The sequence below is a fragment of the Elgaria multicarinata genome, chromosome 2, assembly GCF_023053635.1.
Source record: "Elgaria multicarinata webbii isolate HBS135686 ecotype San Diego chromosome 2, rElgMul1.1.pri, whole genome shotgun sequence".
Taxonomy (NCBI): Eukaryota; Metazoa; Chordata; class Lepidosauria; order Squamata; family Anguidae; genus Elgaria; species Elgaria multicarinata.
This window is the reverse complement of record NC_086172.1, coordinates 2203578-2220072: the sequence shown is the minus strand read 5'-3', so window position 1 is coordinate 2220072 and position 16495 is coordinate 2203578. Positions and strand designations below refer to the sequence as shown.

The 16495-nt window shown below is 41.0% G+C and overlaps 1 protein-coding gene across 3 annotated transcripts in view; it reads left to right on the top strand.

The window, feature by feature from the left end:
- CD2AP (CD2 associated protein) overlaps positions 1-16495 on the top strand; it is a 125178-nt gene that overhangs the window by 33614 nt on the left and 75069 nt on the right. For all 3 annotated transcript variants that reach the window (XM_063115913.1, XM_063115910.1, XM_063115912.1), the window contains exons 5-6: positions 1628-1748; positions 5643-5830. In XM_063115913.1, the coding sequence (XP_062971983.1) occupies positions 1628-1748; positions 5643-5830 (309 nt within the window). The remainder of the gene's footprint in view (positions 1-1627; positions 1749-5642; positions 5831-16495) is intronic.

The following is a 16495-nucleotide window of genomic DNA, read 5'->3' as shown; positions in this document are numbered from 1 at the left end:
TGAGAGGGTTGGTACAATCACTGAGGGGAAATAAGCCATGATGACTTATTTAATTTATTTATTTAATTTATTTAAAACATTTATATCCCGCCCTATATCAATAAGATCTCAGGGATGCATACAGATAAAAGCATACAGTATAAAACAGTAAATATACAAGCTAAAAATAAATTAAACCATAAACTAAGTTAAAACAATATATAATTTAAAAGCAGTAAAACTAATAAAACAGTTAAAACAATGTGCCAGCTTGGTGAATTCAGCCATTAAAAGCTTTGTTAAAAAGCCATGTTTTCACTTGGTCCCAGAGTAAAATCAGCATTGGCGCCAGTCGGGCCTCCAAGGGGAGGGCATTCCACAGTCGGGGTGCCACGACAGAGAAAGCCCTCTCCCTTGTCCCATCATAGCGAATGTGTTGTGCTGGTGGGATGCGGAGAAGGGCTCCTCCAACAGATCTCAAGTCTCGGGCAGGCATATATAAGGAGAGGCGCTCCTCAAGTATCGAGGTCCCAAGCCGTTTAGGGCTTTAAACGTCATTACCAATACCTTGAATTCCGACGGGAAGCGTATAGGCAGCCAGTGCAATTCCTTTAAGACCGGTATTACATGGTCTCTGTAAGATGTACCCGCCAGCAGTCTAGCTGCTGCATTTTGCACTAGCTGCAACTTCCGAGTCATCTTCAAGGGCAGCCCCAGGTAGAGTGCATTGCAGTAGTCTAATCGGGACGTTACCAGTGCATGCACTACTGTGGCTAGTTTCCCTCTCTGCGTGTGCTGGTCATGGTGATGTGGTGTTCCTGGACTCCTCAAAGTCCCCTGCTAAACTCCCTGTGTGCTATTCATGTTTGCTTGCTCTAGGTTGAGAGCTCCCTGGGACTGGATGGCTATTTATGGAGCTGGGTAGTGGTTGGTCCCACCCCCTACAAGCTCAGTGACACACCTCAAGCAGCAGAAGCCCCTCCTACAAGGGCCACGTACCAGAGCCCCTGCAGGAGCCTCTGATGCCTTCTCCAACATTCTCACATAAAACTCTCCTGTTTGATGCTCTTTGGTTTGCCCTATCAAACAAATGTTGCTGCAGGGTTTGGTTCTTGGATCTTTCAAAGGACCTGAAAATATTTTCTTCAGCAGCTAACTTAAGGGGCTCACTATAAGCAAGGACTTGCCTTCTTAAAGTCTGCTTCTTTTTATTTGTGAGACAGAAACTTGCTGGATGGGGAGGAACATGAGTCCCCTACATTTACAATATCCCCTGATAGCTCCATCCAGTGTAATATGAAAAGCTGGCATTAGAAAATATTTGCTGCGGTCTCGCTCAGTCTTATCTATATGTCTTTGTAGCATCACACAATTACATTGAGCAATTTCATCTAAAGTGGATGTGTTCGTGTCCTGTGTAGTCCTGTGCTCCTTGTTCACTCATAATGTGGTGCGTTATCAATCAGCACTGCTAATATTGTATATGTATAGCCAGCACCCTCTGAATTACTGTGTATTGCTTACCTTCCCGATGTTTTGGACCACCCCCCATCAACCCCAGGCAGCGTGGATAATGCTAAGGAACCCTTGGAGTTGTGGGTTATTTGTCTTTCATGTTGATGGTAAAGTAAGAACATTTTCTCCACAGGTGGAAGAAGGCTGGTGGAGTGGAACCCTAAATGGCAAGTTAGGCCTATTTCCTTCTAACTTTGTAAAAGAGGTAGAAGTAATAGACGATGGAGAAACCCAAGAAGGCCTGGATGGTGCAGGTAGTTGTTGTTTTTGCTGTGTTTACAAATAAATTATGGATGGAATATTTTATGGAGTGCCATTAAGTATTAGCTAGCAGTCTAATATTTAATATTTAGCTAACAAAATAGCAGTACTGAAGTTCATGGATAGATTCAGAGAATTAAGTAGTTTGCTAAGAGGCAAACATAAGTATAGATATTTGAAGGATTATGATTTAGTTTGTGATTCCTTGATGCTTTGAGGCAGACGTCTATATCTTATTCATTTATCATTTACTTGATACTCCTAGCAGGTTGTGACTTTATTTTGATGAACGCCTTTAAAATAATAATAATGATCATTGAGCATTACAGCATTTTAAGTATATAAAACAGGGGTGGGGAACCTCTGGCCCACGGGCCAAATGCATATGCCCAAACCTCTCAGTTGAGCCTGCCTGACTCTCCCTGGGCTATTGCTCCTTACCAATTCCACTTCAGGTTATTATTTACTCTGTCTGCAAACCTGGTGGAAGGAACTTTGCATTTATTTATTCATTTATTGCATTTCTATACTGCCCAATAGCCGAAGCTCCCTGGGCGGTTCACAAAAAATTAAAATTAAAAAACAAACAGTATAAAAGCATGAAATAAAATACAATATAGAAGCACAACCAGGATAAAAGCAGCAGCAGTGCAGAAATACAAATTTAAAATACAAATTTAAAACAGCAAAGTTAAAATTAAGTTTATAGACTTTTGGGGAAGGAGAATGCCTGGATGCACATGTCTTTTTTTCATAGCCTGCTGAACAAAACTAAGAGCCACATCCATAACTCCAACCACTTTTGGCCCTGGGCGCATTCAGAAATGGATTATGGACCCTGAGAGGTTTTAATTGAAGTAATGTGGACCTTGACAGGAAAAGATTCCCCATCTCTGATTTAAGGAAAGAAGAGAACACTGTTATGCTATCAGAATGTACGTTAAATAAACATTACCATAATTGACATATATGTCATTTTGAGTTTCTTGAAATTTTGAATGTAAAGAATGTATAAATGCTTGCACAAGAGATTTTTGTATTGTAGTGTATTTAATTTTTTTGTATTTGAATTGTATCCTTTTAAAGAAGTGTAGCAAAAGAGACTAGGAACTACTATAAAACTCTGTAAAAACATTTAATCAGGGACTAGAGAAATGTGAATCATTATGCTGGGGTGTGTGTTTGTGTGTGTGTGTGTGTGTATGGAGGGCTTATGTGTTGTGAGGCTTCTTGGAGGGGATGCAGTTTGGATTAGGGCACTCTGTATACAGAGACATGATGCATCTCCAGCAGGACCCTTTTCAGGGAACCTGTCCCTAAGAACGGAGCTTTATGTTCTTCTGAAGGACTGAATGACAGTCAATCACTTCAGGCAGGGATAGAGAACGATCTGCCCAAGGCGCCTGGATCCGGCCTGCAGCCTCTTGTCCTTGCACCTGCCTTCCCCCATGACAATTAGACTCTGTGCAGACTTACAGATGGGATAGAGCAGGCAGTTCTGTGGCTTGTGCTCCAAGTGGGGCACGAAAAAAGCCTCTTTTCCTTTTCAGTCCACGACTTTAGCAGAAAAATGCATCCCCCTTCTTTCTTCTGTGTCTTCCCCCACCCCCATAAAATAATTGGATGAAGGTGGTTTAAATGAAAAGGGACTGTCAAGAGCTTCATAAGCATTTCTCCAAGTTGGGAGAGTGGGCATCCAAGTGGCAGATGTGGTTTAATGTAAGCAAGTATAAAGAGATGTATGTTGGAACAAAAAATCCCAACTTCGAGTATAACCTGACGGGATCTGAGCTGGTAGTTAACAACCAAGAAAGAGATCTTGGGATTGTGGTGGACAGCTTGATGAAAATGTTAACCCAGTGTGTGGCCTCTGTAAAGAAGGCAAACACCATGTTAGGCATTACTAGAAAAGGAATTGAGAATAAAACTACCAGTATCATATTGCCTTTATACAAATCTTTGATTCAGCCATGCTTAGAATACTGTGTACAGTTCTGGCCACCACGTCTAAAAAAAGATATTGTAGAGTTGGAAATAGTGCAGAAAAGGGCAACTAAAATGATCAGGGGGCTGGAGCATCTCTCCTATGAGTGAAGGTTACAACAGCTGGATTTGATTAGGCTAAGGAAAGAAGGAGGATAAGGGGAGATATGATAGAGGTGTACCAAATTATGCCTGGAGTGGAGAATGTGCAAAAGGAGACATTTTTGTCTCATAATACTAGAACTGGGGGTCATCCCATGAAGCTGATTGGTGGGAGATTAAGGACAGATAAAAGGAAATACTTCTTCACACAGCTTATAGTTAAACTATGGAATTCACTAACACAAGATGTGGCAATGGCCACCAATTTAGATGGCTTTGAAAAGGGGTTGGATAAATTCTTGGAGGAGAAGGCTATCAATGGCTACTATTCATGATAGTTATGTGCTCCCTCCGGTATCCGAGGCAGTAAGCCTATATACACCAGTTGCTGGGGAACATAGGTGGGAAGGTGCTGTTGCACCATGTCCTGCTTGTGGCTTCCTTGTCGACTGCTGATTGGCTACTGTGTGAACAGAATGCTGCACTAGATGGACCCTTGGTCTCATCCAGCATAGCTCTTCTTAAGTTCTCATGGGAGGTGATAGGTTCTCCTTCACTGCAATTATTTAAGCAAAGCCTGGGATGTTTTCTGTCAAGGATACTACAGCTGCATCCTGCATTGCAGAGCCTGCATTGAACAGGGGGTAGGGCTAGATGATCTCCAGGTTCCCTTCCAACTCTTTGATTCTAGGAAGAATATATGGGGTTTCCCATCTTGAAAACATGGGCTAGAATACTACACAAAGCTCTAAATCTTTACAAAATGTTGTAGAGGCCCCATGTGTGCGTCGACACAGATGACTACCCAAAGAACATCAGTTACAGGTAAAGAACCTGTCTTTTGTATGGCTTTTAACCGTGCCTCTTGATACCATGTAAAAGGAACAATTGCAGGTTGCCTCTTGAATAGTGGCTTCATAAGGGATGAGTAGACTAAGCTTTCTACCATTTCTGTCTGGTTAGTCATGACACTTGTTGAGGAATTGGTTTCTTAGAAAAAGGCCCCCTGCGGTGGAAAATTTGTATCTTAAGCATGCTAATTGTTCCTGTAGTTTATTTGGGGCTGGTAATTGAGAAGCTCCTCTTTGGAAGGAATACAACTTGGTTTTGATTAGGGTTTTACTAGCCATTAATAGGCTGACCTAAAATGATTTGGCAGAAAATTCTGTGTTGTACAACAGAAAGCCACAGCTACTCTTCGTTCATACTATTGAAGTCTATCGTGTCGGCTTCTCCCATAATTGCCAGCTGATCATCACTAGGTATTGAAGGCAATATTATGTAATGGTTTATAATACAGTATTAAAATTGTATTTTAAGCAATCTATGCTGTGCTAGATTGTTAAATTTTATCTATTGTTAAATTTTCTGAGGAAATGGGAATGATTTGTTTTATATGGAATCATTTTGTGGGACACCAAGCAATTTCTGTATGTTACTATAATATTGAGGTGTTCTATAAAATATAAGCTGCAATTATATTTTAGTGCATTTTTTAAAAAAGAAGTAAGTAAAAGAATGAAGGAACTTACTTAATTAGAAAATAAATAATTGATGACAACACATCACTTCTGAGTTTTTAAAATGGCAGATCAAAACCTTTCATCTGAAAATCTTTTGATGAACTACTATAATTGTATAGAAATAGTGCAGCTCAAAGCTGTAAACACCTGTTATGCACACGGAGGTAGATTGTTGTAGTAACACATAGTTTTCCAGTCCTACATAAAGGCTTTAACTTAAGTATTAATACACTTTCCCCATTAACAATGCATGTTAATACCACTTCCATTATTTTCCAGAATCTGTTTTTATGGGCCCAATCTCACCTGCAACTTCACCAGGGAATGGTATTGAGTCCGGACCTGCACTGATACCTCAGCCAAAGAAAATCCGAGGAGTTGGGTTTGGTGATATTTTTAAAAAAGGCTCAGTGAAGCTTAAGACAAGATTGTCCAGTAATGATTCAGAAGAGAAGAAGCAAGATAAGGTAACTTATTTGTCAAATATGAATGCCATCTTTTCCATCTTTTAAAAGATAGAAAACTCAGTACCTTGTGATTTTATAAGCAATGTCAGTTACTTTTTGGAGAGCCTTAGAAACTGTCCACCCAGAAACACCCTAGAACTACAATTCAGAAGGTACTATGTGGGTCTTCCATTTTTCCCATTTGAGGTAAGAAAAAGATTGAAAAGTGGTGGGAAAACACAGGAGGGCTACAAATGTATTTGTGCTTTTAACCTGTTGGTTGTTTTATTATGGTTTTAATTTTTGTGAACTGCCCAGAGAGCTTTGGCTATTGGGCGGTATAAAAATGTAATAATAAATAAATAAATGGAAGATGACGTAGTCTGGAGTCCCTACAAAATTCCATGTGTGAGACAGGATGATGGTATAATAAAAGCCTTGTGTAGAAGCACACACACCCCTTCTACCAAGTTTTGAAGAGTTGCTGGTTCCCAGATAACATGGTTCTGCAGTAACAGTTGCAATATAATGTTTTATTGATGCCTCATACAGGCATCATGTCATCCAAGCTTGAACATGTGTTTTTGTAGTTAAATCTCAAATATGGTAAAATGTGATAACCTTAACTAAGATTAGTGAAAACAGGTCAGCTTCATAAACTCTGGTTTGTTTGTTTTTCAAAACACATTTGAGTAAAATTAGTTTTATCTTTTTAATTTTATCTTCTAATTTATTTTTTTATGGATTTTATAAATGTAACCATTTGAGAGCCTCATTATCTGGTAGGTCTGACTTTTCCCAGACTTAGATGGGCTTCCACAGCTCTATGTTTTCAAACCATGCCAGCAGCAGTATTCAGTGGCAGATACCATCAGGTCCCTTATGGCCAACAGATGTGTATATGTGGATCCCCAGAAATTGAAGATCTGACACACTGTCTATGGGTGTGTCCGTTCCATGCATTATTGCATTCAAAATTCCTTGGGAACATTTTATCTGGGTTGCAACCTGAATGTGCCTTAAGAAATGCACGTTCCCTGCTTGTTTGATCAAGATAGTCCAGCGACCCAGCAGGTTCCGCATTTTGCCTTAGCGATTTTGAAAATTCATCCTAACTGCTGTCACACTTAACTGTAAAACATGATTATTTGGTGTAAAGGCCTAGTTGTATTTTAGTTCATATTCATTGTGCTCTTTTTATTTCTTTAATGAAACCAGTGTTTTATTCCTGTTATACATTTTGTAATTTTGTATAGGTTTCATTATGGCCTGTATTATTAGGCTTTTGGTTTGCAAATAAATGGCAGCTTAAATGTGTTTATTTGTTTATTTATTACATTTCTATACCGCCCAATAGCCGAAGCTCTCTGGGCAGTTCATAACAATAAAACCATAAAATACAATATCATAAAACACAGTATAAAACGATAGTATAAAGTAAAAATAAATAAAGTAAAACCTACCAGCAGTGCAAAGATTTAAAATACAGTAACAGATTTGAAGCAACAAAAGCTAAAAGAATAAAATGCCTGGTAAAATAAGGTCTTCACCTGGCACCAAAAAGAGCACAACATAGGTGCCAGGCAAACCTCTCTGGGCAGCTCATTCCAGAACCGATGTGCTAGAACAGAAAAAAATCTCCTCTTAGTAGCCACCCACCTCACTCTGCTGAAGACTTACCTTAGGCTTCCGGGCAGGTATATATGGGAGGAGACGACCCTTCAGATAACCTGGCCTGGAAATGGCCAGGGTTGGTACTGCAGATAGAAAAGTACTGGCATAATATTATCCCATTGACCAGTCTCCGTTAAAAAACTCGTTCCTCTATTTTGGACTAGCTTCTGGACCATTTTCAAAGGCAGCCCCCATATATAACCCCCAAATATAACACATTGCAGTAATCCATCGATGGGTGATCAGAGCATGAATAACTAGCTAGGCTATCTCTGTGCTCTATGCCACCAAGTCCACCTATGCCTTGAATGACAGTTCTGAATCCAAACTATGAACCTGATCCTTTAGGGCAGTGGTTCCCAAACTTTTTCAGGTCACCGCCCCCTTGGTTCCACAAATTCATGCCCAGTGCCCCCCTACCCTACCCTATAAAAATCATTATTCAGAATAGCGGTTTTCGACGACCCACTAAGGAAGATAATAACAATAAAATTCAAAACAGTAACTATTAATTGAATATTTATTCAAAATCTAATTACATTTTTTAGTTTATTAAATTGAACATAATAGATGAACTTTATCCAGTGATATCATCGTTTCAAAGTCTGATAGTCATTTAGCAAGGATATTAGACACCACATTTAGTAACTAGGGTAGAATACCTCACTATTCTGTAAATCCTTAATGTGATGGATGGACTTGATGAAGTGATACCAGTTTCCCAATGTCTGGTTTGAAGTCACTTAACATGAGTCTTAAATCACCACGTTTAGTAATCTGGAGTCGATTTCTTTGCTTGGAAAGAAGTAGGCAGACCACAGTAAAACCACGTTCCACCAAATATGATGTTGGAAATGCAACCAGGAGCTTCTGAACCACTCTCCATAGTGCAGGATAGTGATCAGAAATGTCCTTCTGTAACCAAAACTCCTGGTACGATTTCTTAAACTTTGGCTTCAGCTCAATGTCATTTTGTAGCTCAATTAGTTCTTCCTCTACTACTCCAACTTCCTCAATATCTGAAAATGGATTTATCACCCAGTCTGGAATTTCCATCATAAGAAGATCCTTGAATTGCTCAGACATATCTTCATGCAGCATATTTAAATGGTCACAATAAACTTGCAGATCGTCATCTTGTATCCCGCTTTTCTGTTCTAGCTCAGACAAGCTTGGAAATTGGTATAGTTCACAACGGCCTATATTGCGCTTGAATAGAGTTAACTTTGCAATAAACGTAGATACGACGGATTTGGCCTTAATCAGATTGGTGTCATTTCCTTGCAACTGCAAATTCATTGCATTGAACTTTGCAAATAGTTCAGACAAATAAGCAATGTCATGCCTGATTTCTTTGAGGTCATTACTGAGCAAAGCATTCGTGCCTTCAAAAAACTCCACAACAGTGTCAAAAAGGTTGTAAAAGCGTTTCAAACAGTTTCCTTTTGATAGCCAACGAACTTCAGTGTGAAGCACCAAACGTTCAAAGTCTTCATCATTCTCAGCACAGAGCACCCGGAATAGTCGATCATTGAGAGCATGGGCTTTAATTTTATTCACTGCAGTAATGACAGTGTGTAATGAATTGTGTAGGCGACCACTGAGGTTTTTTGCAACCAGATGTTGGCGATGAATGACACAGTGAATAGTAAAGATATTTGGCACTGATTTTTTCAAGTAAGCAACACACCCACGGTAGCGACCAGTCATTGATGGTGCTCCATCAGTTGCCCAAGCAAGTATGTTATTAAGTGGAATTTCCTTTTCATTGAAGAACTCCTCAACCACACGAAATATTGACTCCCCTTTAGTATCTGTTTTTAGTTGCCTTGCAAATAACAACTCTTGAGCCAAACTCCCGTCTTTTATGAAACGCACATAAGCGAGAAGCAAAGATTCATTGCCTGGTAAAGTTGACTCATCCAGCTGTAATGCAAATTCTGTTGTCCTTGGTGTGTTGCACAGTGTATCTTCCACATTCTCAGCCATTTCATCGATGTGTCTTTGCACTGAATTGTTGCTGAGAGGAATCGTTTTAATTATATCATGTGGCGACTTGTGCAAAACAGTACTCAGAACCTCACTAACTGCTGGTAGGATGAGTTCTTCACAAATTGTATGTGGCTTTCCTGACTTCGCAATCAACAATGAGACGTTGTATGATGCACGCAAACCATCAGTTTGTTGTTGTGAAGCATTGTGAATCATGTTTAACAGTGTTGGCCGCTTTTGAAATTTGTCACAAAGTGATTGAAAAAAAGTTCTTATCTGCCTTGTCAGGACGTGCCTTCTTTAAATGTTCTTGCAGTCTGGAAGGCTTCATTGCCTCATTAGAAAACACCTTTTCACATAACAGGCACGTTGGCAGCTGCTGGTTTGTTGGTGCTGGTATCAATCCATACTTAAGATATCCCAAGCTATATTGTCTACATTTCTTTTTTGATTTCCCTGCTTCTGTCATTTTTATTCTAATCTAAAACAAAGAATTTAATCGTTAAATATTATTGGAATAATGTCAAAATAAGTGCATATGCTTAATTAAAATCACCAAAGTGTAAATAAAATGGGCAGAGCAGCTGAATTTCCTGCTCTTTCCTGCTCGGTCCCTGGGTTTTAGGTAGGGTGACCCTATTTTGGAAACCAACAAGGAGGACAACATAGCCGCCCCCAAGGAGGCACCCCCACCAACATGTCCAGCCCCCAAAGCTCACCAACGTGCCCACACAAACATAGCCTTGGTCACAGGTCTGATTTCATAGCACACAATTCAGACAAACCTGTTCTACATAACATCTTAATGCCCATACTGAATTATCCATGCAAATCCAATATACTCCAGAAAGCTTGGGCCAGCTTAATTGTTTGAGAGGTGGCATCCCCAAAATGGAACACCTACTCTAAAAGCACTACAGCTCCCAGGGGGATTAGAATACAGAATGCTGCAGACCTATCTATAATGTCATCAGGCAGCATTTGAATTCACTTTCAAGATCAGCTTTGCAGCCTTAAGAGCTATATTTATTTTATTTATAGTTTGTTTCTTTATTGTACTGATGCCCCATCTTTATCCCAGGGAGCTCAAGGCAACAGCTTTGAGGTTAACTGAAATGGGACGGAGGAGAACCACAACAACCCTGTGATGTAGGTTAGGCTGAGACATAGTCACTGCCCCAATGAGCTTTATGGCTGAGATGGAGGTTTGAACCTGGGTTCCTCCAGTCCTAGTTTGATACTCTAACCTAGACTCCACACTGTTTCTGTCTTTTGAGATGCTGCAAGCTAATTTCTGTGCTTGTGTGATGCAGTCACCAAATACACTTGACCCTTTTATTAAGAGCCATTTCCCCTGTTTTAAGTCCGTTATAGTAGGACATCTGCTGTATCTGGTATTTACACCTCAAACTGCTCCTAGAAAAGTTGTAGTGTGAGATATGCTCTCACAACAGCAAATAGGTGGTTTAGAACAGAGAGTACAAAATTAAAGAAGGCAGTAGTTGATAAGTTAATGACAACCAATGAGTGCTGAGGGGACACAACTACAATGAGGTGCAATATACTGAATTATATTAACAACCGGGGTGGTAGAAATCTCAATAAATGGGGTTTTTGTTTGTTTTTAATTTGCCATAAAATTCTTTCTACAGAATAACAAAATGTCACAATGTTTTTTGAACTAACATAAATTTCTTTCAATAGGCTTTTTTAACATAAAGAAGCCTATTGAAAAATACCTATGCCTATTGAAAGTATGTTAGTGTATTGAAAGAAAATTATGTTTAAAAAGTCTAAGCTTATCGAAAGAAATCTATGTTAAAAAGCCTCTTCAAAGAAATCTATGTTAAGGAAGCCTATTGAAAAATATTTAGCCTATTGAAAGAAATGCATGTTAGCCTACTGAAAGAAAATTAGGTTTAAAAAAAGTTTAAAAGCTTATCGAAAGAAATCTATGTAAAAAAGCCTATGGAAAGAACTTTATGTTAAAAAAAAGCCTATGGAAAGAACTTTATGTAAAAAAAAAGCCTATTGAAAGAACTTTATGTTAAAAAAAAAGCCTAGAAAGAACATTTTTTTTTTAAAAAAAAAAGCCTATTGAAAGAACATTTCTGTTTAAAAAGCCTATTGAAATAAATTTATGTCAGTTCAAAAAACATTGTGACATTTTGTTATTCTGTGGAAAGAATTTTATGGCAAATTAAGAAACAAAAAGACAAAAAAAATTATTGAGATTTCTCTCTCTCTCTCTCTCTCTCTCTCTCTCACACACACACACACACACACACACACTGTTGTTAATATAATTCAGTATATTGTACCTCATTGTAGTTGTGTGCCCTCGGCACCCATTGGTTGTCATTAGAACAGAGGGTAAACACTAATGTAAGTCTTAGAGTAGACCCATTTAAGTGACGGGGATTTAAGTTAATCCTGACTAATTTAAGTCACAAGAATTTCTTATCACTCACATTAAAAGCTCTTCCAATGCAAACCTCCTCCTGCAGCAGCTTCAAAGCAGCCTCGCTTGCTGCAGCCCCCACCACTGCTCTGAAGCAACTTCCCAGTCACCGCCTCTTTGAAGCTGCCCTTTTTGAAGGTGCCTTCTCCTCTGTGACGCACGTGGCATAGGCTGGTCTGGCGCGAAAGCGCTCCCCCACTGCCTATCTCACAGACTCAAATCGCACGAGACTTCATACTTCCTGGGGAAAACAAGCTTGAGCGAGGAACTAGGCTTCTGAGCTGGAAAAGCTGCAGGGGGCGTCCATTTCCTGGTAAGATTTAGAGAAGGTTTAGACGGACTTGCACAGATTTAGAGATTTTCCCTGTGCGTCTCTAGTTACTCTATTTTAGTACCTTCTGGAGAGACCACCTCGAGCGCCCCCCTGCTGCCCCTTTGCCTGCCAGCGCCCCCCTGCCGTCCCTTTGCCTCTTAACGCCCCCCTATGCAATCCCACCGCCCCCAGGGGGCGGTACCGCCCACTTTGGGAACCACTGCTTTAGGGGAAGTGCAATCCCCTCCAGAACAGGGTGAACATCACTTGGCTGGAAAGACAAACCACCCGCTAACAGTACCTCCATCTTATCTGGATTGAATCTTAGTTTATTGGACTTCATCCAGTCCATTACCGTACCCAGGCACTGCTTCAGAACAGCCACTGCCTCACCTGGATTTGATGAAAAGGATAAATCTGGCTATCATTCACATATGCCTGGAACGCTTATGCCTGGAACGCTCTTCCAGAACATTTGAGAACTACAAGTTCAACCGCAGCTTTTAAAGCTCAGCTAAAAACTTTTCTTTTTCCTAAAGCTTTTAAAACTTGATGTTGTTCTGACTTTATACTGTTAGTTTTACCCTACCCAGTGCCTGTTTACCCTACCCTGTGCCTGTTTGCATTCTCTTCCCCTCCTTATTGTTTTATTATGATGGTGCTATATAAATTAATAATAATAATAATAATAATAATAATAATGATTTTATTAGAAGGTAAGCCTATGCGGCAGGGTCTTGCTGTTTACTGTTTTACTCAGTACAGCACCATGTACATTGATGGTGCTATATAAATAATAATAATAATAATAATAATAATAATAATAATAATAATATTGTTGACACCTCAGCCCACACCTCCAGATAAGCTCCCTCAGCTATTTTATGTAGATGTTGTACAGCATGGGAGAATAAAATAGAGCCCTGTGGAACCCCATAACATAGCTGCTGAGCAATAATCCCACCACCACCACCTCCTGGATTCAGCCATCCCAGTAGGAGATGGCTCCTATTCATAAATAAATAAATAAATAAATGATAGGAGCAGAACATCTGTAACGTAGTGCCTCCAACTCCCAGTGCAGACAACCTATCCATGGTTGATGGTAGGGGTGTGCACGGACCCCCCGCTCCGCTTCACTTGCAGATCCGCGATTTTCGGAGTGGGCCGCTTCGCCCCGCCCCCGCTCCGCCCACTTCCGCTCCGCTCCGCTCGGAGGTCCGGATCCGGATCGGAGCTCCGTTTCCCCCCCCCATACGGTTGCATTGAAAGCTAAAAAATTATACAACTTTTTTTCTGTTCAAGTTAGAAACCTCACGTTTGGCACCATGACACCTCATGGACGTATACACACGCACACCAAGTTTCAAGGCAATCCCATCATCCCCTGATTTTTGGGGAAATTTTGAAAATTGGGCACCCCATTCAGACCCCTTGGGATAGCTCCGTCAATTTGCACATTAGAAACCTCAAACTCGGCACCATGATAGCATATCCATGTGTCCACATGGATGCCAAGTTTCAAGGCAATCCCATCATCCCCTGATTTTTGGGGAATTTTTGAAAATCGGGCACCCCATTCAGACCCCTTTCCATAGCTCCGTCAATTTGCACGTTAGAAACCTCAAACTCGCCACCATGAAAGCTTATCCAGGGATACATATGCACGCCGAGACTCAAGGCAGTCCCATCATCCCCTGATTTTTGGGGAATTTATGAAAATCCAACACCCATTCACACCCCTTTCCAATAGCTCCGTCAATTTGCACGTTAAAAAAACCCCTCAAACTCACCACCATGACAGCTTATCCAGGGATACATACGCCGCACGCCGAGACTCAAGGCAGTCCCATCATCCCCTGTTTTTTGGCGGGGCTTAAACCTGCAAAATTTGGAACTTCCAAAACTCCAAGTGAGCGCAGGAAGGACTTCTCCCCTGAGTCAAAGCCAGACACACACAACATCCCTGCGAGGTGGGCAGGGGAGGAGGGAGGGAAGGCAGGCAGGCATGCAGCTGGCATTTCTGGGGGCATAAGGAAGTGAGCCAAGGATAAGCCAGTAATGCATATAAAATGAAATAAATAAATAAATAAACAAAGGAGGGGTGGAATTAAAAGCAGCAGTGTTGCTGAATAAACAACAAGAAGAACTTAAAAAAAAAGGCTATATCTGTCTTTTACCAGTAATAGGGGGACGTGCCCGGGGGAGGGGGAAGCAGCTGCCAATTCAGCTCAAGAAAGCCATTGCTTCACCAACAGCTCTGAGAAGTAAACGGTCACTTCGACTCATGATAGGCATTGCTCCACCGTTTTACTCTCTTTGGAAGGCTCTGATGGCCTTCCAGTGCAGGAGAGAATGGGGGCACGTCCACGATGAGATGCCCTAGGGGAGCTCATCCCCTTGCACCACATCTATTCAGTTGTTCTCCAAAGTTAGGGTGGGTAGCAGTGCTGTGTTTCTATCTCTTATTCTTGGCTTAGTATATGATTTCAGGTTGTGTTTGTGCATTTGGTGGGGCTACTGTGTTAAAAAACACTGGGAAAAGTCCGTTCAGATTAAGAAAGAGAAGTTTCCCAGAATCCCAAGTTACCCGTTTTGCCTATGCCCTCCTCCAACTTTGGGATCATCATGACCGGGAGCTGACTCTGCCCCTCAGCCCTTTGAAAAAGGTATTTTTCAGGCCGATTTTTTAAAAAATTCTAGCGCGCAACCCGCAACACAGAGAAAGGTGAGAGTAGTCTCAAAATGACCCCCATCCACGACTCTCTGTGCACAAGAATTTTCAGAATGATAGCTTCAAAAACAACCCAGTTATCCCCAATTCTTTTCCTCAATGCAATCCTATGGGCGAAAACCGCCGTTTGACCCGCGCTGTCCGTTTGTTTACCCGATTTTTAAAAAATTCTAGCACGCGACCCACACGATGCAGAGAGCTGAGAGTAGTCTCAAAATGACCCCCATCCACGACTCTCTGAGCACGAGAATTTTCAGAACGATAGCTTCAAAAACAACCCAGTTATCCACGATTATTTCCCGCAATGCAATCCTATATGCGAAATGTTTTCAAGATGGCGATCGGAGCGGTCCGCCTGAAAGAGAAGCTCCGAAAAATGGCCGCTTCTCTTCGCCTTGCTTCTAGGGGTCCGCGGTCCGCTTCTAGTCCGCCTCTGGGTAAGACGGAGCAGGCCAATTCGCTACTGCTTCTCCGCTCCTAATCGGAGCGGAGCACATGCCTAGTTGATGGTATCGAAAGCCGCTGAGAGGTCCAAGAGAATCAACAGCATCTCAATCCTTCTGCCCCTCTTTCGACAGTGGTTATTTCTCAGGGTGACTTAGGCCTCAGCTAGACCTAAGGTTTATCCCTGGATCGTCCAGGGGTCAAACCTGTTCATCTAGGTGACACACAGGGGATCCAGTGCTCAGGCAGGGGCGAACCCTGGAGGATCCCAGGATAAACCTTAGGTCTAGCTGTGGCCTAAGACTATTTCCATTCCAAAACCAGCCCTGAAGCCTGATTGAAATGGGTCTAGATAATCAGTTTCATTCAAGGCTGCCTCAAGTTGCCCAGCAACCACCCTCTCAAGCCCTTGGCCAGGAAGGGGAAGTTGATCTGGGCCCAGGTTAGGCATTTTCAGAAGTGGCTTATTTACCGCCTCTTTTAAAGAGGCTGGACCATTTGAGCAACTTTATATTTACTAGTAACATGCTAGATCACGAACCCCCAACCTTTATGTATCGGTGGGCATATTTGCAGTGTTGAAAGTGTCATGGCAACTCTAACAAAATGGCTGTTGTGTTGGTGCCTTGCCCATTCATAAAATGGCTGCCATGTGGACATGGCCCATCAAATAACAATTACTTCCAAGAAGCCAAATGGTGAGACTAAAAGTAACTTGCCCAGGTACAAAGAAAAGGTGGTGACTGAGCTCTAAAATATAAAACCACAGTTTTAAACCCAAATAAAGATGGCACTAGGGGCGCTGTACTTTGCTTTATTATTTATTTATTTATTTATTTATTTTATTACATTTTTATACTGCCCAATAGCCCAAGCTCTCTGGACGGTTCACAAAAATTAAAACCCTAATAAAACAACCAATAGTCTAAAAACACAATTACAAAATACAGTATAAAAAGCACAACCAGGATAAAACCATGCAGCAGAAATTGATATAAGATTAAAATACAGAATTAGAATAGTAAAATTTAAATTTAAGTTAAAATTAAGTGTTAAAATACTCAGCAA